Source organism: Pongo pygmaeus, chromosome 11 (genome assembly GCF_028885625.2).
Source record: "Pongo pygmaeus isolate AG05252 chromosome 11, NHGRI_mPonPyg2-v2.0_pri, whole genome shotgun sequence".
Classification (NCBI taxonomy): Eukaryota; Metazoa; Chordata; class Mammalia; order Primates; family Hominidae; genus Pongo; species Pongo pygmaeus.
Window position 1 is genome coordinate 68,376,828 of NC_072384.2, and position 22,507 is coordinate 68,399,334.

The 22,507-nt window shown below is 40.8% G+C and overlaps 1 protein-coding gene across 6 annotated transcripts in view; it reads left to right on the top strand.

Annotated features, from left to right (window-relative positions):
• The window catches only part of NOSTRIN (nitric oxide synthase trafficking), an 80,183-nt gene that overhangs the window by 6,001 nt on the left and 51,675 nt on the right, over window positions 1-22,507 (top strand). For 2 of the 6 annotated variants that reach the window (XM_054476915.2, XM_054476914.2), the window contains 5 exons: window positions 4,702-4,768; window positions 5,127-5,194; window positions 8,391-8,528; window positions 9,804-10,003; window positions 18,828-18,913. In XM_054476915.2, the coding sequence (XP_054332890.1) occupies window positions 9,977-10,003; window positions 18,828-18,913 (113 nt within the window). In that variant the 5' untranslated portion in view covers window positions 4,702-4,768; window positions 5,127-5,194; window positions 8,391-8,528; window positions 9,804-9,976. Of the gene's footprint in view, window positions 1-4,080; window positions 4,208-4,701; window positions 4,769-5,126; window positions 5,195-8,037; window positions 8,101-8,390; window positions 8,529-9,787; window positions 10,004-18,827; window positions 18,914-22,507 lie in introns of those variants that run through there. The other 4 variants (XM_054476913.2, XM_054476916.2, XM_054476917.2 and 1 more) reach the window with 4 other exon arrangements.

Sequence of the window (22,507 nt, forward strand, 5' to 3'; positions counted from 1 at the left end):
CCTCATCTCTACAAAAAATTAAAAATAAATTAGCTGGGTCCGGTGGCACACACCTTTAGCTCTAACTGCTTGGAAGGCTGAGGCGGGAAGATTGCTTGAGTTTGGGAGGCAGAGGTTGCAGTGAGCCAAGATTGTGTCACTGCACTCCAGCCTGAGTGACAGAGTGAGACCCTGTCTCAAAAAAGAAAACAAAACAAAATCTAAATATCACAAATGTGCATACGTTCCTATGTGGAGAGAAGAAAGACCCTTTTGTGACTCTATTTACCTTTGGGTTAAAGTCAAAACATGGCACTGGAGTCATCCCATTATCTCCCTCTGAGTATCTTCCAAGCCTCATGAACTATAAGGTCCCATGCAAACTGTGTACGCAAAGCATTCTTGAGAGATTTATTTTCTGGATACAACAGAACAGTTTCTGTTATGTAAACACAACTGATACATGCATATCAAGTGTCAGCAAGTGTGACTATCTCTTACCAGCATTTTCTGTGTTTCCCTTCATTCCCAACTAGGCTGAGTGGGATACCTCTTTGTAATTCCCATTACATTTCTGTAAAGACCTCTTCTATGCCCAGCAGCTCTGTCACCTCGGAGGTGGTCTCTGAGCTCAGAAGTATCCCTCTGCCATGTATAAATACCACCACAGATCCCTGAACAACTCAAAGGCCAGCTGGCACTTTCTGTGGCTGAGCCAGCGAACCAACTGGGATCAATTGTTTTCTAAGCTCAGCAATTTGCCTAGGTCCCAGCCAAGGGCAAAAGTCCTCCTAACTCCCAGGCACCATTTCTCTCTCTGTAGCTTCACTTGAGCCACAAAGAATCCAGGATCCCTCAAGCTCTGAGTTCCATTCACGGAAAATCCTAAAACTTCCTTCATCCCATCAGTCAGAATCTTTTCCTCTATTGGTTTGGAAGAAACCCAAAGGTGTTATCATATCTATCATCATATCTATCATAATCTTCATAATCTATCATAGAGTAATAACCTTCCTTCATCAAACTGCTGTCCTTGAAAGAAGGGATTGGCACTTGTTCCTCCTTGGATCTCTCGTTAATGCCTGGAACAAAGAGGGTGCTTCATAAGACATCCCAGAATGAATGAGTGAATGGATGAATACACATGAATGAATTATCAATTGTGTAAAGTGCTACAGAGAGGCAAAATGAAAGAACTCGTGTTTTTCAGTAGAACCGTTTCAGAAGAGTTGTGAGAGGAGCTGACTTACAGGTTAAATAATTTGAGTAAGAAGACAACAGGGGATGATTTTTTTTTTTTTTTTTTTTTTTGAGATGGAATCTCACTCTGTTGCCCAGGCTGAAGTGCAGTGGCGTGATCTCAGCTCACTGCAAGCTCCGCCTCCCAGGTTCGCACCATTCTCCTGCCTCAGCCTCCTGAGTAGCTGGGACTACAGGCGCCCGCCACCGTGCCCGGCTAATTTTTTGTATTTTTAGTAGAGACGGGGTTTCACCGTGTTAGGCAGGATGGTCTCGATCTCCTGACCTTGTGATCCTCCCGCCTCGGCCTCCCAAAGTGCTGGGATTACAGGCGTGAGCTACCACGCCCAGCCCAGGGGATGATTTTTAACAAGTACTCAGAGGGCTGTTTGACTGAACCTAAGTTCAAGTGGACAGGGTGCCCTCAGTCTCAGGGGCGTAAAATGGCTTAAAAAATTAATATATGCTTTTTAAAAAATTCATATGGGATCTCACCATGTTGCCTAGGCAGGTCTCAAACTCCTGGGCTCAAGGGATCCTCTTGCCTCAGCCTCCTGAGTAGCTGGGATTGCAGGTGTGCCACTGCACCTGGCTCTTAGTAAATACTTTTTAATAGGTAATGCAAGCACAGCATATAAAATTTCAAAAGTGCAAAAGGAAATCCAGTAAAGAGTAAAGCTCTATCACTTCCCACACCCATCCCCCAGCCTCTCAGTTGCTGCCACAGGAAAAAGTCACAATAAATAACCATTTGGCATGCTTTTGTTTCTTCCCTAAGACTCCATCTCCATAACCTGGCAATGATTTTTAGGCAATAACTATAAATCCACTGCTTATAAAGTGTAGAGGGGACCAAGGTGGAAAAGACGAATAAATCCCACTGTTGGCACTTTATTTACATATGCAAAAATGCCCAACTCATAAGGTGCCCTGGAGACTAAAACGACTCTCTACTAGACATTCCAGTGTACATTTAAATTGAGATTTGTAAGACTGATCATAGATGAGCTTAATGTAAGTAATGGCATATAAATATTAACACAGGTGATTAAATGAAGATACAATGTAATTTGAACAAATCTGCGTTTGTAAAATGTCCTTGTTCTCATGCTTTCCTTTGGAAGTTAAAGCCATAGATCACAGCTATAGGATGACTTGACTGTTAATTAGTTGTCCATTAGTCTTCATTTCCTAGGGCTTATTGTGGGAAAGTAAATTTATACTAATTTGTTTTATGCAAATTAATCTATTTGGTTTCCTCTTCTTTCTCCATTAACACCTGGAGTTTTTAAATTATATGAAACTTAGACATGCATAATAAAAATTAAACCCTAGCACACTGACTATAAGACAGTTTTGCATGTATATAGTAAGTTAATTATGACCATTGGGCTCAGATTTAAAAATTAAGTAATTTCAATGAAGTGTTAAGAGGCAAAAAGCTTATTTTGTGCAGTTTTTACAACCACTAATTACACAATACTCTGTTTGTGTAATTACACAATACTCTGTGTAATTACACAATACTCTGTTTGTGTAATTAGTACAAACAGAGCATAAAAGTTACCTTAGATGCTACAAATTAGGCTGGCTATTAACAATAACAGCATCAGTGTTTGTCCCCACTGCTTCTGCCACAGTTTAAAGTACTCATTAGTGCTTCTAAATTGGATAGTTTTCTTTTTTCCATCCTGAGGCTTTGGGCAAAGCCCAAAACCCTTAAAAAAATTTTTTTTTAAATATGTGCATTAAGGCAAGGCTTCAGAAATGTATCTTTCAGCTTTGGAGAGATATGGAAATTAAGAAAACTAATCACTGCAATGATCCCAGACTGAAAATAAGAGTAACTTAATCAGAATGAGATTGCTTCTACACTTCCCTCTGAGGGTGATTGGTGGAAATGATGTCATGTATGGTAAACAGTGCCCATGGCACTCATGTGCATGCAGTGACAACAGGGAAAGCTGCTGTTCCTCTGTCAGCTCAAACAGGCCAAGGACTAGGCATCGTCCAGGACTCAGAACTGGGAGTTGGCCTTGGGAAGACATGTTAAGGTGTGTCAAGACGTGTCACCCATGTCATAGCTAGTCCTAGGAAGAAAGCGCTCTTGAAGATGTGGCCTGCTGACAGCTAGCTGCTCCCACCTGACCCCTTAACCCCTGGACCCCAGCAGCTTGGCTAAGTACTCCTGCTCACTTGGTCTTCAATACCAGCAGGCCAGCTTCCCCAAGCCCAGGGGCTGTCCGTTTACAGTCATCTTGCTGTGAATATAGCAAAAATTCTCTTAGATGTTCTTGGCAAACTTGTCAGAACTCTGCTCATTCTAGACTCCAGCTCTCCCAAACTTATTCTTAACATTAGGGCACTCTTCGATTTTATTCTCAGTCCCAAGACTCTCCTTACCTCATCTGTTTATATCTTTTAACCAACAAACCTCCAAGAAAGTTCTCTAAGTGGCCCCTTGGGATTCTTGCGGAATCCTACTTCTTTCCTGCTTGTCAAGGCCATTTTAATCAGTGTCAGAGCCTCCCAAGTGCATTGGAGCCATTTCCCATTTTAGAGTTCCTGCCCAGAAGGTCACACTTATCTTCTGTCTCAGTGTTTTGAACTCTGCTTCCTGATAGCTGAGGATATGGGCCTACCCATAAACAATATCCCCTGCCTTGCCAAAAAAGAGAAACTTGCTAATGGAGTCACTCTCTCAGTATTTAATTCAATCAAAGGAAAGCAATTATTTATTGAACACTTACTTTGCTCCAGATACTTGGCTATGAGGTATGAGGAGGTCACTGAGTACTGTGGGAGGCAGACCATTGAGCTCATACTTTTCTTTTCTTTCTTTTTTTCTTTTTTTTTTTTGAGATAAGGTCTCTCTCTGTCACCCAGGCTGGATAGAGTGTGGTGGCATGAACATGGCTTATTGCAGCCTGAATTTCCCCGGGCTCAGGTGATCCTCCCACCTCAGCCTCCTGAATAGCTGGGACTACAGGTACGTACCACCATGCCTGACTTGTTTTTTTGTTTTTTGTTTTTGGTAGAGATGGGGTTTTACCAGCTGCCCAGGCTGGTCTTGAACTCCTGGGCTCAAGCAACCCTTCTGTTACAGCCTCCCAAAGTGTTGAGATAACAGGCATGAGCCGCCACACCCAGCCTAAACTAATACTTTCAACACAATAAGATAAACAAAGTAAAAGAGGTGCATGCAATGGATAGCAGTAGTACAAAGGCAAGAGTTCACTCTCTCTGGGGAAAGCAACACAAGCTAGACTTTGGAGATAAGTAAAAGTCAGCTGGGCCAACATAAAGCTAGAAGGACTTCACACTGGAAGGGACAGCATAAGCAAAATCCTAGAAGTACGAAAATAACATATCATCATCTCAACTATCAGTTCTTTTTTTTTAAATTAAAGTTAGCATAAGTGTTAACCTTAAAATTTTTTTTTTAATGTTGTTTGGTGTGGTGGTTCACTCCTGTAATCCCAGCACTTTGGGAGGCCAAGACAGACGGATCGCCGGAGCTCAGGAGTTCGAGACAAGCTTGGGCAACATGGTGAGACCCCATCTGTACCTTATGCCTCTGTTGCCCTATGGGTATTATAAGGATCAAAATAATACATATCTACCTCAAATGATAACTGTGATGATTAAATAAGTTAATAAGTCGTCCCTCAGTATCCATGGGGTATTGGTTTCAGGATACCCCCTCATACCAAAATCCAAAGATATTCAAGTCCTTTATATAAAATAGTGTCATATTTGCATATAACCTACACACATCCTCCCATGTACTTTAAATCATCTCTAGGTAACTCATAATACCTAATGCTATGTAAATGTTATATAAATAGTCATAAATACTGATTTGTATTTTTATTGTTATTTTAAAAATTATTATTTTCAATCCACAGATGCAGAACCCAGGGATATGGAGAGCCAATTGTATTTGTAAAACACTTAGAATGGTGCCTGACACGTGGTATGTCCTTTAAATGTGGGCTCATATTACCATAAAGTATTTAACTAGGTCTCAATTGATGATGTTCATGCTGTTGCCAATTCTTTGCACGCCTTGGCTACTAAAGAAACTTCCAAGGCAAGTTTTGAATTGCCATTAGCTTCTATTACATTTGGGGTCCTTTTTCTTACTAGCTTACCAACACCCAATATTTGTTTGTGAATACTTCATAAATGTGTACTAATGTTGTTAACTCCCCTTAGAGGCAGCACAAAATGTCAAAGTCGGAGTCCAGCAGAGCAGCTTCCAGGCCAGACCCTGGAAGGGAATCCGTTGCAGGTTTTCTTTCTGCAGAGAGGCCATACCAGGAAGGCACATGCTGAGCAGAGACTGAGAAAGAAAGCAGGAAGATTAGGATAGGAGAGGTCAGACAGTAAATCTAACTGGAGGCCAGGCTGGAAAGCAGCCAGAGTATGAGTGCAGGTCAGAAATGCAGGACCAGAGAAAAATCTGAGAACAGAGAACTCAAAAGGACTCTTTGTGCATTAAAATTTTCAGAAAGTGTGAATGGCATACCTTCTTGGAGGAGATGCTTCGATTGATTGATAGACAGACAGACAGAAGATAGTTCTTGAGAAAAGAAAAATGGCTTAGAGCAGTCTGAGCTATATGAGCTATGCAAAATTTATCAGGCCCAGAGAGGGGAGTATGGGGCTCAAGTCTTGCTCTGCCTCCTTGAACCCACGCCTAGAAGCAATCACGTAAAGGCATTTTGTTCCTGACTAGCTGCCTCATCTACTATCTTTATGGTCCTGGAATTTGTGATACACAGAACAGTGTATAGCCAATCAATAGCTTGTGTTATTTTCATGGAAATTCTTGGCAAACAACTCAGGAGCTTCCTCTTCCTCTTCTTTTCCTTTAAAAACCTAGTTGTACCTGCTGCTAACCAGAGCATATACTCAGGGCCACTTGAAACTATGCTCTTGGGTTGCAGTCCTCAAGCTTGGCCCAAGTAAATGCTCTACTTATATTAAGTTAGCCTCAGTTGTGTTTTTCCTTTAGGTTCACATTCTCATCAACCTGCAGGTACAAATGAGGTTGGTTTTTTTTTTAATTTAATTTTATTATTATTATACTTTAAGTTTTAGGATACATGTGCACAATGTGCAGGTTTGTTACATATGTATACATGTGCCATGTTGGTGTGCTGCACCCATTAACTCGTCATTTAGCATTAGGTATATCTCCTAATGCTATCCCTCCCCGCTCTCCCCACCCCACAAGAGTCCCCGGAGTGTGATGTTCCCCTTCCTGTGTCCATGTGTTCTCATTGTTCAATTCCCACCTATGAGTGAGAACATGTGGTGTTTGGTTTTTTGTCCCTGCCATAGTTTGCTGAGAATGATGGTTTCCAGTTTCATCCATGTCCCTACAAAGGACATGAACTCTTCATTTTTTGTGGCTGCATAGTATTCCATGAGGTTGTTAATATTAATTCCAAAACTACAAGGGTCTTTGCTCCTCTTACTTACATGGGAACTCAGTCTCCTCCTCCCAAAGTCCCCTTGGGCCATTTTTGGGGACTGGGGGAGTTCTCACATGCTCGGGGACAAATGTGCTTACTGTGGCCTGCTCTATCCTCCTTATCAAGATGCCTCACCTACCTGAGCCTCAGTGGCTGAAGAAACCTTAGCAGGTTCTCCCTGCTGCTTCCTCCTCACAACCCATACCCCGAAGAGGTGCTTTTTGCTGTGCTCCTTAGCAGAGTATGTGTAGGGTGGAATGTGGGGTCAGAGGAGAGAACAGCCTTATCCGTCTATAGTCTTTTATGATTTAGGTCCTCTTATTTCTCTTCCTAACTCCAGTCTGCTGAGGTTCAAAATATGTCACCCCAGGCTGGGTTGGGGAGAGGGAGAGGAAGACATATACCAGCCACCTGCTCCTTGTCCTTGCTGCTTTATCTCTAGTCACTCAAGAACAAATATTAACCAGCCATTGTAGTAAATTGAATGGAAAACTAACTCCAATTGTCTTTCCCTCTCTGTCTCTATGCCCTTTGCAATGGAACACTGAGCTCCTCCTATTAAGAAGTAGAAGCTCTCCTCGCCCCTTTAATCTGGGCTGGCCCATGACTGGCTTTGATCGGCTGGATGTGGCTGAAATGATGGGATGTCCATTTTAAGCTGTACCTCTGGAGGCCTTGAGCTCTTCCACTCAATCTTGTGGCTCCTCTGCCATACCCTGAGAAGAGCCTGGTTAGACTACCAGCTGATGAAATACGGCCTCAGCCAACAGCTAGCTCCCAGCCAGTCCCCTGCCCAGAAAAGCCCAGATGCATGGCTCTGCCAAGCCCTGTGTAGATGACCTGCTTTTACATGAGTGAGGTCAGGGGACACCTGAAGATCCACCCAGCTAAACTACAGATCTGTGAACCAAGTAAAGTCTGTGTCATTTGAAGCCACTGGGTTTCTGTTTGTTACACAGCATTATTGTGAAAAGGATAAATGATACCAACCTATTTCTGACCTCCAAAATCAAGGCTTTTTGCACATTCAAACACTCCTCCAAGAAGCTCAACAAATAGCCAAATTCGAATTCTCAGTCTGGATTCAGCCAGGATGCCCTGCTGCCCTTAAACAGCCTGGCAGCAGACGGGAGCAAGTTGGAAGGATTGTAATTCAGCAGATGTCCAGGAGGTCTGAGGGAAAGCTAGTCAGCCCACTGGGTATGGCACACATGAGGAGTTTGGGGATAGGAGTGCTTTACCAATCTATAATTCATATACAAAGATCACAGTAGGCTTTGTGTGACAGCATTTCTTGTGGAAACTGGCAAGGGAGGCCAGTTTCCTGTTTGGACTCAGTTGGGACTGAAATGAAACACAGAGCAGCAAGAAAAATAGGGCAGGAATCACAGAGAAAACAGTGAGCTATCCCAAGTCCTGGAACTGTGGCTCTGGACAAGTTTATCTAAAATCTCTGAGGGCAGAGAAGCCCCCTCAAGTGGGAATTTGAGTCACATATTATTAACCTCAGTCTATATCCTGTCTCTAAATTTCTTTAAAAAAAAAAAAAATAGAGGTGGGGTCTCGCTATGTTGATCAGGCTGGTCTCGAACTCCTGGCCTCAAGCAATCTTCCCATCTCAGCCTCCCAAAGTGCTAAGATTACAGGTGTGTGCCACTGTGCCTGACCTAAATTTCTTTTATTTTACAGAGTTGCCTTGTCTAATTCCAGCCCTATGATAGCTACCCAAGACTGTTATAACCTCCAGTGATCAAGTTCTTTGGATAAGCAAAGAGGGAGGACGTAAAGTGTGTGGAAAAGACCCCTCCTCTCCACTCTTGTTGCAAGGCAAGTTCTTTTCCTTAATTGTCCCCTGACTCTTCTACATTGTTTCTAGAAGCCTTTTTTTTTTTTTTTTTAGAGGCAGAGTCTCACTCTTTTGCCCAGCTTTGAACCCCTAGACCCAAGCAATCCTTCTGCCTCAACCTCTTGAGTAGCTGGGAGTACAGGCACATATCACCACACCCTAATTAAAAAAAAAAAAAAAAATTGTAGAGATAGGAGTCTCTTGCTATATTGCCCAGGCTGCTCTCAAACTCCTGGCCTCAAGTGACCCTCTAGGCTCGGCCTCCCAAAGTGCTTGGATTACAGGCATGAGCCACTGCAACTGGCTTGTTTCTAGTGACTTTGAATGGAGCCTGCACACCAGGGGCAGACAAATGGAGGCTGAGCCAGCCAGTCAGGTGAAAACTGAATGCTTTTAAACTCTGAAGTGTTCCCTTGGACTGTGTTGATGGAGCTCCTTTCAAACTGGGGCCTGCCCTTGCCTGCCAGTCAAACAGAACTGCCCACAGTCTAGCAAATGGCTGTCATACATCAATAGGCCATTCATTGGAAATCTAATGATTGGCAACTGGGACCACAGGTACAGAGAATGCAATAGAACTCAAGCTGTGGTTGAGTTCTTGTTCTGTCTATCCTTTTGAGTGATGAAAAATGAGGCCAAATCTAGGCAATCTTTTCTTTACATTGAAAGCGTAGCCTCTTGATCCTGTTGGGGCTGGAGCGAGTGTGGAGTTAGGCTCGGAGAAGTGGTTAATGTACACTTTGCTTCTGATAGCTGTTTCTGAACATTCTATAGTTATAGTTCTATAGGTGTAGGTTCCTAGTTTTTTGGTATCTGGCCCTGTGGGATTTAGGGGGTGGGGGAATATGGGCTTGGTATTTGAGAGCTGGGTAAAGGAGGTGGTGGGGGGTTTGGGCTCTGGATTTGTTGGTTTGCATATTAAAGGTGTGCTCACAGGCCAGTTGTTTGCTTTCTGTAGGAATTAGCTAACCCTCAGAAAGGCAGTCTCTCTCCAAGTCCATGAGGTCCCAAAAGGTCAAAGGATCATACAATACAGAAAATAAAAAGCATGATTAATACTGCAGACTGAGAGGATATGTGTTCCTGCACTGTCAGACCGAGTGCCAGAATTATTGGAGACATGTTACAGCTTCTCTGCCTTCTCTCAATGTTACCCTGTTCAGGACTCAGGATCCTACCGTCTGAGTGTTTACAGAAGTCATTCTCACTATCTCACCCTGGCTGTCTTGACCCAGAGCAGTTCTTTACTTTCTCAGGACACAAACGGGATGAAAGTCCAGGGCTGGGACTTCCTCCTTGGTATGTTTGACAAGGACTGACGTACTCTAGGCCCTTTGAATCCCGGAAGTCCAGGACACACCCAACCTTGATTACAGTGTCCAGAATGCTGCAGCGTAGGTGAAAGGACAAAAGCCAGACACATTTCAACATGAGGGACCCACTGACAGATTGTCCGGTGAGTAGCTCAGTGTGGTTTGTGTGCCTGCGTGTGAGGAGGGTGGAGGGTGGATTTGTATATTAATGGATTTTAACTTAAGAAATTCGAGACACTCAGAAACCAAACACATTTAGATATTGGCTGTGGTACAAAAGTTTGTGGTTTTTCTTTGGTTCGTTTAAAAACAGAACTTTTTCTAGGAAATGACAGGGCAGGTAATTGTCATCTTTCCTTCTCATATTCTTGGAAAAAGTTTTGAGTGAGTAAAGCCTCATATTTGGATCCAGATGGTGGCTGTTTGGAAAACATTCTTAAGACATACACCCATGGTGCCAACATCGTGTGTGGAGTGGATACAAAAACACACAGAATGTCTGCAGCCAATTTTTGGCTCTGAGAATAAAGTGAGGGAGGAGAGTTTTTGTGCTTTTTCACCCTCATTTTTTTGAGTCAAGGATCACAAGTCCTGCAGGAGGAAGGATAGACTCCCCGCTCCGCCTGGCCTGCAGTGGTTCTCAGACTGGTTTAGCAGCATGTTTGTTCCATGTTTGTTCATTTTGGTAATGTTTGGAGCACTACCAAAAATATAAGTTTGGTCAGAAGTCCAAAGACATTGTGAGGTCACTGGTGGCAATAGCAGAGATGTAATTTAGGAAATAAGTAACTAAAATAAAGGGGGGGATATGTTTACTTTGAAAATAGAGTAATTAAGGAGGGTCAGTGTTTTATCCCAACACATGGGGCTGAAAAGCTAAGATTGGTGACATCATAAGCAGGAGGTTGCAGTCATCCTTCATGTATTGAAAACACAAACTGGGGCGGCAGATAAATGGGCGCTGAGATAAAGCCATAAAGAAAAAGATCAGCAGAGGATTATTGATTTCCTTTTTGTTTATTCAATGGATAAGAAAAGCACATGGTTGGAAAAGATGGAACTATAGTTACTATTGCAGAAAATCAGATGAGCTAAATGAGATGAACTCATGAAAGACTAGTAATTTTAATAATGACAACGTAGTAGCCAATTCTGCCTAATTTTCCTTTTTTAATACAAAAATAATTTGCACTTAATGTAGAAACAAATTCCAATGATATGGTTATATATAGATTTTTAAGAGTGAAACTTCCCCCTTTAATTACTTCAATCTCAGTCTTCTCTCCATTGTTAATTATGAATAATTTTTAAAAAGTCTCTTATCATTTATTTGTCTCTCCTTGAGGTTGCTCCCTTACTAAACTGTTAAATCCTCTCCTGTCTCAACACTCCTACTTCAGTGTTTTTGTATAGGGGTGGCAGGCCAGGACAGGGATGGGGTAAGTGGCAGCAAAATCTTGGCACTAATAGTAACCAAAGAAGAAAATTAACACAAGGGGAGGGGTGCAATGGACAGAAGACAGGGAAATGGCAGGCAGCTTTAATTAAGTTTAAAAAGAGAAGAAGAAATAAATCCATAAAAAAGAAACTGAAGTTCTAACATCCTTTTTGTAGGCAGCAAAGTCAGTCTTCAGACGTGGAGAAATGTTTTCTTTCAGCAGCCCCCAAGGCAACCCATAACCACACTTCTGTGTCCGCTTAAAGCTCCACTCCCTGGCATGCTGAATAGTTCCTTGTGCTATGCTGGGCCAAGGACTCCTGTCCTTGTCTAAAACTTCGAAGGTCATCTGTATGGGCTCATTGCCACCAAAAGTATCTGGGAGTCATGGGGAGGGCGGATATCCCTTCAGCCTGGGTTTCTAAACCCTCTAAAGTCACAGAACATTTATTTATTTGCAATTGTTTCATCTTAATCAAGTGTTCAAGTTGATTTCCTGGCACATTCTTAGCTTGTACTTGGGGAACAATGCTATGTGAAGATGAATCTGCAGTTTGGGAACAAAATAAGACAAGGAAATGGATTGCAAATGAGTGCCTCATGAAACACTTAGGTAGTTTTATAAAAGAACCCAAAGCTTTAACCACCTGCAAAAGTCCCCTTCCATGAGTCCCTAGAGTTGCACAGAGCACATTTCATAAAGTATTAGCTTAGCTACTGTTCTTAACTGGGCCCACACCAATGTACCCATGTATGGAACTCAGTGGGTTGCATGAACTTCAGTGAAAAAAAAATCTCTATTTGTACTAATTTCTAACTGAAATTTAGAATTTTATTCAATCCAGAATAAAGGCAACAAGCCCCAATACTACTAGTAATATCTGTGTAGTGTCTGTGGCTTTGTAACCAATAAAAATCAGAAATTTTGTAATAACATTACAGTTGTTGCACATATCTAGAAATATTTACATTCAACCTGACTTCAAAATGTTGATAATACTTAAGATATGTAATTTAGTATGTTAATAAAAAAGCACATAATATCATAATTTTAAAAATACACTAAAAATATGTAATTCATTTCCTTTGTAACCCTATGCTACTTAAAAATGTTATTCTGAATCAAATAGGTTTCATGAGACTACAAAAAGGGCTCATGGTACAAAAAAATTTAAAAATCTCTTTTAGATCAAGCTCTAATGGGCAAAATAGACTGATAGCTGGGCCTTTCAACCTCAAAGAGCCAGGTCAGTGTTTGAGTTCAAATTGTCGCCAGGGTGGCATAAGATTGCCTAAACGCTGTGTAGGATTCATCTTGAGTGTCAGAACTTATCTGAAAAAGATATCTTTAAGATATCTTTAAAGTTCTGTTTTTGACAAGGAAAAGAATTGGCTCTGGGCCTTGATGTTTCATTGCCTATGAAGGTTTAGGTTTAGCTCTTAAACCTAAAAATATGTCTAGGGAACTTGTCTTCTAATCCATGTGCAAGGAAGGCGAGGAAGTAGGATTCAATTATCTCCAAAGGAAAGAATCCGATCATAAGAAAGTATTAATAGCACCTTCCTATCAAACAATCACATAGAAATCAAGGACAAGTAACAAGCTGTAGCTAAATTTTTGCTTTTTACACACTCATACAGTATCCAGGAAGGGGTCTGTCAAAGCAAGTCTTCTGGGCTCCACACAGTCAGCCCCTCCCTGCATGTCATTGGCCATTGAAATGGCACCAGGCTGCTCCTCAGGTTGGTAACCTGGCTCAGATGCCAACCTGAGCTTCCCATCTTGGTGGCTTAGCCTGGATATCAGACAATGACTGTTACTAACTCAGATGGTGCCGGTGCCATGGTCCGTAGCTCCTGGTAGAATCTGACTCACTGCAAAAATACAGAAGGAGGCTGCATATGGCATGGGTGTCATGTGGCCCACAGCCTCCCCAGTGTGCATCAGTGAGATGTGTAACATGCCATTCCACATTTCTTGGACCTCTGTTTCCTCATGTGTAAAGTAAAAGGAGGAAAGGATGGAGTAGACTATGCTTTTTAATGTTCCATATCCTGTAATCTATGACATTCTGCCACAGGGATTCCAAATACTACACAGATGGTGAACAAGTACATGGAATCCCTTCAGAAAGGGGCAGTGCTTTGAAACATCACCCCCAGTGAATCAGAATTCACATGATATCAGTAGCACAGTGCCTGGCATAGTAAAGGCATCCAGCAAAGTTCATTGTGTTAAATTTAAGTGGAATATCGTGGTTTCTTTAACACTGTGAGGATCATCACTAATCAAAAAAAATTCTTCTGTACTAGCATCAATAAAAATAAATTTTTCTATAACTTTTTCTAGAACTAAATTTAACCCTCTTAATCATTTAAGCAGAAAGAGCAGGTAGGCCAAGCTTGATATAGGCGCTTTATAATCTTTACAAGTCACCTGTCTAAACATTTCATGTGCTGATTGGCTGGATTATTAAATGTTTTTTGTAATGGCTGTATTTATCAACAGAATTTGCTTACAAGTGCTGGGAAGAAACATTTTCCTAGTGGCTGAATGGGAAATGTCTGTGTAGACCAGTTGTCTATTTGAGAAGCGGTTATTATTTTTTTAGGGGCTCAGGAAGATCCCAGGTATTCCACTACCAGACTGAAATCCCTTTATCAGGGGAGAAAAACCTCATAATGTTTTTTTCCTGATAATTAATGATCCCCAGGAGAAGCAGCATATTAATATGAATTCATATGGAGATGTAGAATCAATAGTAGATTATTCTCTGGAATGAATACTTGATAGGGGGTTAGGATATTTAAAAGCTCAATGGGTAGGAAAAGAACACAAAAATTGCCTTCCACCTGACTGCCCTTCTCAGCAAGCCCTTCTTGTGCTGGTTAATGACATTAAGAAGCCAGCTGTATTGCACATAACACTTAAAGGCTACTATAACTTGGAGTAAACTTAGTATGATTATACAGATCAGCCATTTATAAATGTATTTGCTTCTGATGGATTCTCTAATTGATCTTCATACCTAACATTTCTAATCACAGCTCTGTCTCTAACTAATTAGGTTATCCTTATCTCTTTGGGCCTTAACTGTAAACAAGGGAATTAGACTTTGGTGGCTTGCAAACTGTGCTCCATGGAACCCTTTCAGAGTCCTCTCTGGTGGGTAGGAGTGTGGTGAGGTAGGAGTGAGACAACCAAAACTAAAGTCAAGTGATTTCACCCCCACAAAGCAGGTATGTTCCAAGATTTTCTGAACACACACACACACACACGCACACACACACACGCACGCACGCACAGAGAGAGAGAGAACTATATGGTCTCTGGAAGTCTGCTGTAGTGTTTAAGTGGGTCTGCTTTTCACAGTTTTTGTCTCCAAGTCTGAGTAGATGGTACATAATGAAAAGTACAGAATCATTAATTCTAAATAAGAGTTTATGCTGGGATAATGAAAATATTCTTAGCAAATCTTTTATTTATTGATGTCGCCTTTATCTCAATCTGGATCAAGGTTTGTTGGGGAATTTTTGGTGCATAGTATACAGGATCAAAGGTAAAGATTCTCTCCATTGCTGTTATAAGCACATCTCTTATCTGATTGCTAAATTAACAATAAGTGTGAAGACCTTCTCAACTTGCACGTGCCTGGGCATACTGGAGTTTGAGGTTTAAGGGTGGGTTACAGGTGTACCTGAGACACAAATCCTCCGAACCCTTGAATTGGCAGAGTATGGCTGGGAGCGAGGTACGAGGCAAAGCCGTGGGCCGGTTCCCTCTTCCTGGAACAACTTTGTCCATTTACCACACACTTCCAGTACAAATATTTGCTATGTGCACCATTTTGGGAAAAAAGTTAGAAAGTACTGGTCTATGAAATGACAGAAAATCATCTTCCAAAATCTAGACCTGGTAGCCCAAAGGTCAATGGAAGCCATAGACTGTGCTTTGTTCCAGCAGCCCCTTACTTTAAGAGGTTGAATGTGAATGCCTTTGCCACAGGCTTCATCACTGCCACTGAAGGCAATTGAATTTTCAATCACTGGCTTATAAACCTTCAGCATGGCCTAGCCTCCTAAAACTAGTTCCCTTGAGACAGTGTTTAAAAATGTGTCTTAGGGAGTTTTGATGGCTCGATAAGTTTAGGAAATGCAGCAGCCCCTGTAACACAAGCACATAGAAAAATTCTCAACTGGTTCTACTCATTTCTACATTGGTTATGAGCAGAGTTTTCTCTGCATGCCCCCATCCCACACTTGATGTCCAGGGTCCCTTATTCTCTCCCATAGGTAACTTCTATGTGCAGACTATCCTGTGGTGATGGTGGACTGGTAGGGGCCTTTCCCTTAGGACATTTCATCTCAGAGTCCCTTCCTTCCACTCCTGCTTCCCCTCATGGGAGGTTCTTTTTCTCCTTCCCACTCTAAATCCCTCGAATCCAACTCTCTGCTTTCTTTTCTCCCATCTTCAGCCCCAGCTTTATGGTGTGTTTGAGAGCAGAAGAATTTACTCCGTAAGCATGCATCCAGGTCTTTCTCTCTTGGACACGGCCCCATGGCTTTTTGTTGAGTCTTTGTTTCTGCTTTGCTGTGGGCTGGAGAGAAGTCAATAAGACAATACATAAAAATCCACAGCTTAATACTGTAAGATATTTCTAAATAAATAAGAAAGCCACAGGACCTATAAAGAAAATCATAAAATTTTATTGAACATAAAATTTGAACAAATGCAAAAACTTACTATGTCCTTGGATAGAAAGTCTAAACACCATTAAAAAGTCAATTTTCCCAAATTGATATATGTATGTAATACAATTCCAATTAGGATCCCAACGGGGATTTAAAAAGAAATGTAATTAGACAAATGTTCTTATGTTAGAATAAATGCCTCAGAATAGCCAAATAAATTATGAAAAGGAAAAAAATAGTTGTTTAAAGAGAGAGCAGAAGCAAAGTGTTACTATCTCTATAACTTAAGTAGTGAGTACATAATGTGTTATTATTTTCTGTATCATTATGTTATGAAACATAAAAATGTTTCATAATTCAAAAAGACCCTGTATGAGTTAGAACTATGTTCAGCTGCATATTAGAAAAACCCCAAATACATATGTCTTTGAAAAACAACATTGTATTTTTCTTACACATAAAACAAATCCAAAAGTGAGAGTTGAGGGCTCGTGTGGTGTCCTTCACAGCCATCAGGGACCCGGGCTCTTTTTCTCTTCCCACTCTATGATCTGAATACATTATGTCCAATCTCAATACCACTTTATGGCTTTGGCCTTCATTTTCAAGTCCAGAAGGAAGAAAAGAGGGCAAACAAGCCTTTACTGAAACCTCATACTAAACCTTCCCTCACATCTCCTTGGATAGCTTTTAGTCACATGGTTATACATCTAAGGGTGAGGGGGGCTGAGAAATGACCTTATTTCAGGAGCATGTACCCCACTAAACATTTAGGCATTTTCTTCTCATGACACTGAGGTGTGTTTCATGGGATGCTATAAGGTGTTATAGAAGAAAACAAAAGCCTTAGGGAGAAATCTAGTGAAAATGTTTAGGTAACATGGGAGTAAACAAAGAGGCTAAACAAGTTTCTTTACTGCAGGTCTTCTCACAATTTGAAAATACTGCCTTAAACTTTCCCAGTGTGCCTGTAAGGGGAGGAAGGAGGCCTTAATAGTATCAGACCATTCATATATGGCAAGTTAGTTTTATTGGAAGTAAAAATTAGAAAGCTTGATTGCCAAATAGTGATTTTACTTTCATGACTCTGACAGGAGGATTATTTCTCCTTCATGAGAGAGGCTACGAATTGGAACCTCACTACAAGTGTGTTTTGTTTACACTGCAGAGAGTTTTTTAATTTGTGAATTGTTTGCTACCATTTAAAAAAAAATCATGTTTCGGATGCAAATCCTGATTTCAGCTTTTTTGGACAAAGTGGGAGATCTGGCTTTCCTGGGCCACATTCCAGGTGGCAGTGATGGGCCGGAATGGTTCTAGCAGCTGCCTCTCCAGCTCACGGTCCTCACCCTCCTCCTCACTCATTCAGGTGCCTGACTGGTACCAGCAGCCACAGGATTTTGCAAACTCTGCTTTAGAAATTAACAATTTCTTCATTAAAGCTTTGCACCCTCATCACTCTCTTTGTGTCACAGGCAGTTTCAAGGAAGTGGTTTGCTAATATTAATATACATCTACCAAGTCCTATCATAGCTTTCTGTGTTAAATTCACAGGAAAGTTAAACTACTGCATAAAGGTAAACGGATATGGTAAGACTGTTCCTGTATCCTAGGCGTTGGTTTGTTCCATCCCCAAAGGTAGGGACCTGGATTAGCTCATTTCTTTAGGTCTTTCCTCCTCTGTCACCCTATGTCCTTAGTTTGATACTCTGTTAGCACCACATACCAAGTGCTTTGTTGACTGAATGGCTTTCTGGGCCCTGAGGGGTTGTGTGTTTGTGAATGTGCCTGCTGCAATAAGAGGCGCTCAGTAAATGTGAATTTCCTTCCTTTTTCCCTTCTCGATATGGTGCCCAACTGAATGCTGGCAATATTTGAACACTGGAATAGGCTGGCTCATTGTATGAGCAAAGAACAGCATAGCTCTCAATCCATACTGAATTTGGGTCCTCTTATGTAAAATCTCATTTTGAAAAATGCAATCTGCTGTTGCACCTCCCAGATGGAAACTATGAGAGAGTGTGTCTGGGATATTCCATCATCTAATTCACTTGCTCTGTGTCAGAAAAAGCTGCAGAATCAATTGACATTTAGCTTCTCTGTTTGGGCACTTAAAATCTGTTGTCATCAATGTCTACATTTATAGTTTCCAGAAAGATATTGTGGAGTTCTAAATCAAATGACAAAAACTTTTACTGGAAATTCTTGTGTCCGCAGGATAAATTCAAATATACATGAATTTTTAAAGGGTAATTAATAAATTTATAATGGTTTGGTTTAACCAAAATGTTCAACTCATTATGATAACATTTTCCTTACTGGAATTAAATGAGACAGAGAGAGGACTAGGACAAAGTTTTCTTACCAGGTTATTTACTGACAGTTTCATATCTCAGACAAGAAAGGCTCACTCTAATGGCTCATGGTTTGTCATGAGCCCCAGAAATATTATTTTGAAGTTTATATGTGCAGGAGGGGACATAAAATAGTTATGTGGTGTCCTTCAGAATGCATTTTTTTGTCCTTCCTGGGAACAATAGGGGTGACAGGAAACCAGACTCCAAATGCACCCCACTGCTGAATTGTTTACATTTGGCCAAGGGGAGAAACAGAACTTTTTTTGAAAAGTTCTCCAGGGTCTTTCATATCCAGGTGGAAGAGACTTCATCTTTATTTTAAGAACTCATCCAAAAGGTATGCATGCCTGTAGCTGCACGATCCTTTACCATGACAGTCATGGTTATAGTAGTTTTCTGAATTTATAGGTGCTCTATCTTCGGAGTTGCTCGTAATCTTCCTGTTCATTGTTTTTTGTTGTTATTGTTCTTGTTTTTCAGTATAATAAAGTATACAAGAACCTAAAGGAGTTTTCTCAAAATGGAGAGAATTTCTGCAAACAGGTCACATCTGTTCTTCAGCAAAGGTACAAAATGCACGTTTGCAATAAATGGTTCTTCCTCTTTAGTTGTAGCAAGTGATATGACTGGAGGAGTGATTACAAGCTGTCCTACTTTGCAGAATGTGGTGTTATATTTTGGTACTCGAGAGATTGCTTGAAGAATGATTCTCCCCTATTGCACATTTATCAACTGGATGCCATAAAAATCAGGAAACAACAGGAAGTAATTCAGCTTAGGAAGGCTTAGTCAAGTCTCTTCTGATTCCTCAGACTGGGTTTATTACCCTCTCCTGGGGCCCACTGTTGGATCTGATGCATACTCTCATTATTGTACTTTTCACACCAACAGCAATTATTTACATTTTTCTCTCCCTAGAAGGGCAGAGGCAGTCTTACTCATCATTGTATGCTGACTTCTTAGAGCCTGGCCTTTTGATTTCCTTAGTCACTGTCAGGTGGATGAATGAAAAGTCACCATTTTCAGCATCGTCTTCTTAATACTAGGTATGATCATGTGTAAAGCTGTTCACTGTGCTGAAATGAGCACATTTAACTCAGTCAAGAAAGTTACGAAAACCCTGCTTGAAATGAGAAAACCCAAGGAGTGAATTTGGTTATAAGGGACCTTTTAGGCCTTTTCCCTACTTCTAGATAGCTCTGTAATAAGCAACTCTAAAGAGACCTTCAGAAAACTGTTTAAACCATTTCAAATGTAAAATAATGAATGTGTGCCATAAGACCAAAGACGCCATGGATTGATTGCATCCTGAATTAGTAGGTTGTAGGGGAGAAAACATAATTTCTTTTCTCTCCCTTTTCAAGTTCTTAGTTGAGATACTCTTCTGAAAACAAGTTATATTAACAAAAGAAAAACAAGCAGAAACTTATTAACACATGCTATACCCATCATATAGGAGAGGCCTTAGTTCAAAAGTATTTCTCTCTCAAGGCAGTGGCTTAGGGGTCATGCTTAAATAGTATTTCACCAAAGAGCCAGAAATCCTAATAGGGACAAAGAAGATAGCATCTTTGGGCTTCCAAAAGGCAGGAAAATGTGGGAAGGTAAATATATGGGAAGAGTAAAGTCTGCTCCTAGATCCTCTGGCACCACTGTCTCTGAGCAGATAGGCAAGTGTTGGACTGTCTTTAGGTGGGAAAGGCAGAGAGAGAGGGGCAGAGCGTGTCCCTTTGTTTTAACCTTTTTAAAACTCAACAATCCGCAGCATTTTTGAGAGGAATATTTTGGTTTCCTTCAAGGTCAAGACAAAAGGAAAACATTAGCTTTATCAGCAGCAAATAAATGAGGACAAAGAAAGATATAATAAGAGAGCTCAAACAGACTTTTATAAAGAATAAAACCAGATTTGTCAAAAGGAGTCAAAAAGAGAAACATTTTAAATATGAAGTAACTTCTATCCTAACAGCCAAATTGCTCTGGTTCCATGACAGGGAAAGCAGGAGGTGCCATCTGAGAGGGAATTTCTTCTGTAAGAAAATATTGTTATCAGTCCCAAAGGAAATTATTTAAAACAAGACCCGTTATTTGTATGAATCCTATGAATTCAACTCATTACCTAGATTAGAAAGCCACCTTCTGCCTGCAGAGCAGGAAGAATCTATGCATGTATCAGCCAGGCATATAACGTGGGTTGTAGTCATCTGGGCATTAATTATTTGGTGTCTGAGAGTTGAAAATTAGTGCCTGGTAGAGAGCTGTGAAGATAGAAGACAGGCAATAGATGATGCCTGCTGCTAAACAGACTCAACAGTGAACTGAAAAACTCTGAGGGAGTCTCTGCTTGAAGCCTGTCTCACTGTTTTTCTTTTTTCTAGATCACTCCACATCCCCACCTTGCCACTGACATCCACTTTCTTCATACAGTCAGAGCCTTCATTTCTTATTTTTGTTTTCTTGAAGTCTCTTCCTAGGGCTGCTGTCTGCCCTGGACCTATTAATGTGTGAAACCCTCCATTCACTTATTCTAGAGTGACAAATATGTCCAGTGAGGAAGAAACACTTGGGTAGCTAAAGATATCTCCCCTCATAGCTTTACATCCTTATAGAGAAGAATTTAGAATTTGAACATCTCAAGAGTCTACTGGTTAGCAAAATTACAAGCACATTCCTGCATAGAAACTGTATAGTATGAGCACAAAGAACAGATCTAATATTTTACCTAGATCAAAAAAATTATGCTACATATTAGGTCATTTATGTAATAAATGCTTTTCTGAACATTTTCTAAAGCTAAACTTGTACAATTAAATTATTTCCCCTTAGCCAAGAAGCCATTTTTAAAGTTGCTTTGTATTGATTGCTGGTAAATGTACATTTGCGGTGTCTCCTCGTCTTGAGCTTTCAAGTTTCCTCCCCTTGCTCAGCTTTTAGATCATGTAGTTAACCTGAAGGATGCTTGTCCGCACTAAAAGAGATGGCATTTGGGGAGAACTGTTTTCTAATGGACACAAATATTCTATTAATCTATGAATTTGTGGCACATTGTGTACTTTTAGACAGCATTTCTGTGTATTAGCAGGCAAAGATATAGGCCACTTCACTTCTCAGGGCTGGATCATTTCTCTCCCACACAGTGATGTGATTCTGAGGTCACTCCCTCTTCCTAGTGTGCTTGAACTGAGTCAACAATTATGTTGGTTATGGTTGGTTATTAAACCATATCAACAAGGATGGATGGTCACAGCATGGCTGGGATTACATTTGCCTTGACTCTCCCCATTCTGTGAAGTCAGAAATTCCTCCTCTAGATATACATTGGATAGAAGGCAGATTCCCACCAGCTATCTAGAAATGAGCATTGGCCTTATTTTCCTCTTAAAGGTGGGCTTATTACATGTGAACCAATGATAACCTTCCCTTGTATTAGAAAAATACCTGGAAAGCCATTACTCTTTAAAAGAAACTATCTTGTTACATAAGGTTACAGACAAGTAATGGGAAACCCAGTAAGACAAGTAAAATGGTAGTCTTGGAATATATTCAGTAAGCATTTCCATTGAGGGTTATGGCAGACAATGATGAAGGCAAATCTGTGGCCAGCATAATTCAAGATACAGTGAAGGAGGACATGGAGTTTTGAATGAGGGGTACCTGCCACCTAAAATGCATTCAGTAAATACTTGCAGACTGAATAAATAAATAAATGGGCTGGGGGCAGTGGCTCATGCCTGTAATCCTAGCATTTTGGGAGGCCAAGATGGGAGGATTGCTTGAGGCCAGGAGTTTGAGACCAGCCTGGTCAACATAGCACAACCCATCTCTATTTTCATAAAAAAAAATTTTTTAAATAAATGAAAAATAGTTAAGGGTTTTTAAAAATTATTACACCTACATTATTAGAAGAAGGCTTTTATTGTCCTTGGAGGTGTGCATTTCCAGACCCCTTACTTAAGAGCTCCTGGAATGTGGTTCTGCTTGACAGAGTTCTGTATTAGCACTTGGATACCAGAGGCAGCACCACAATCAAGCTGCCAGGCCAGAGAATGTTTCCTTTCCAAACTCAGCTGCCCTCTTGCACTTATTCTAATTGGGTGGTGATAGAAAAGTACAGTTGTTACTAAAATACTCTTTGCCTGGATATTCTGCAATTCATGGTCATG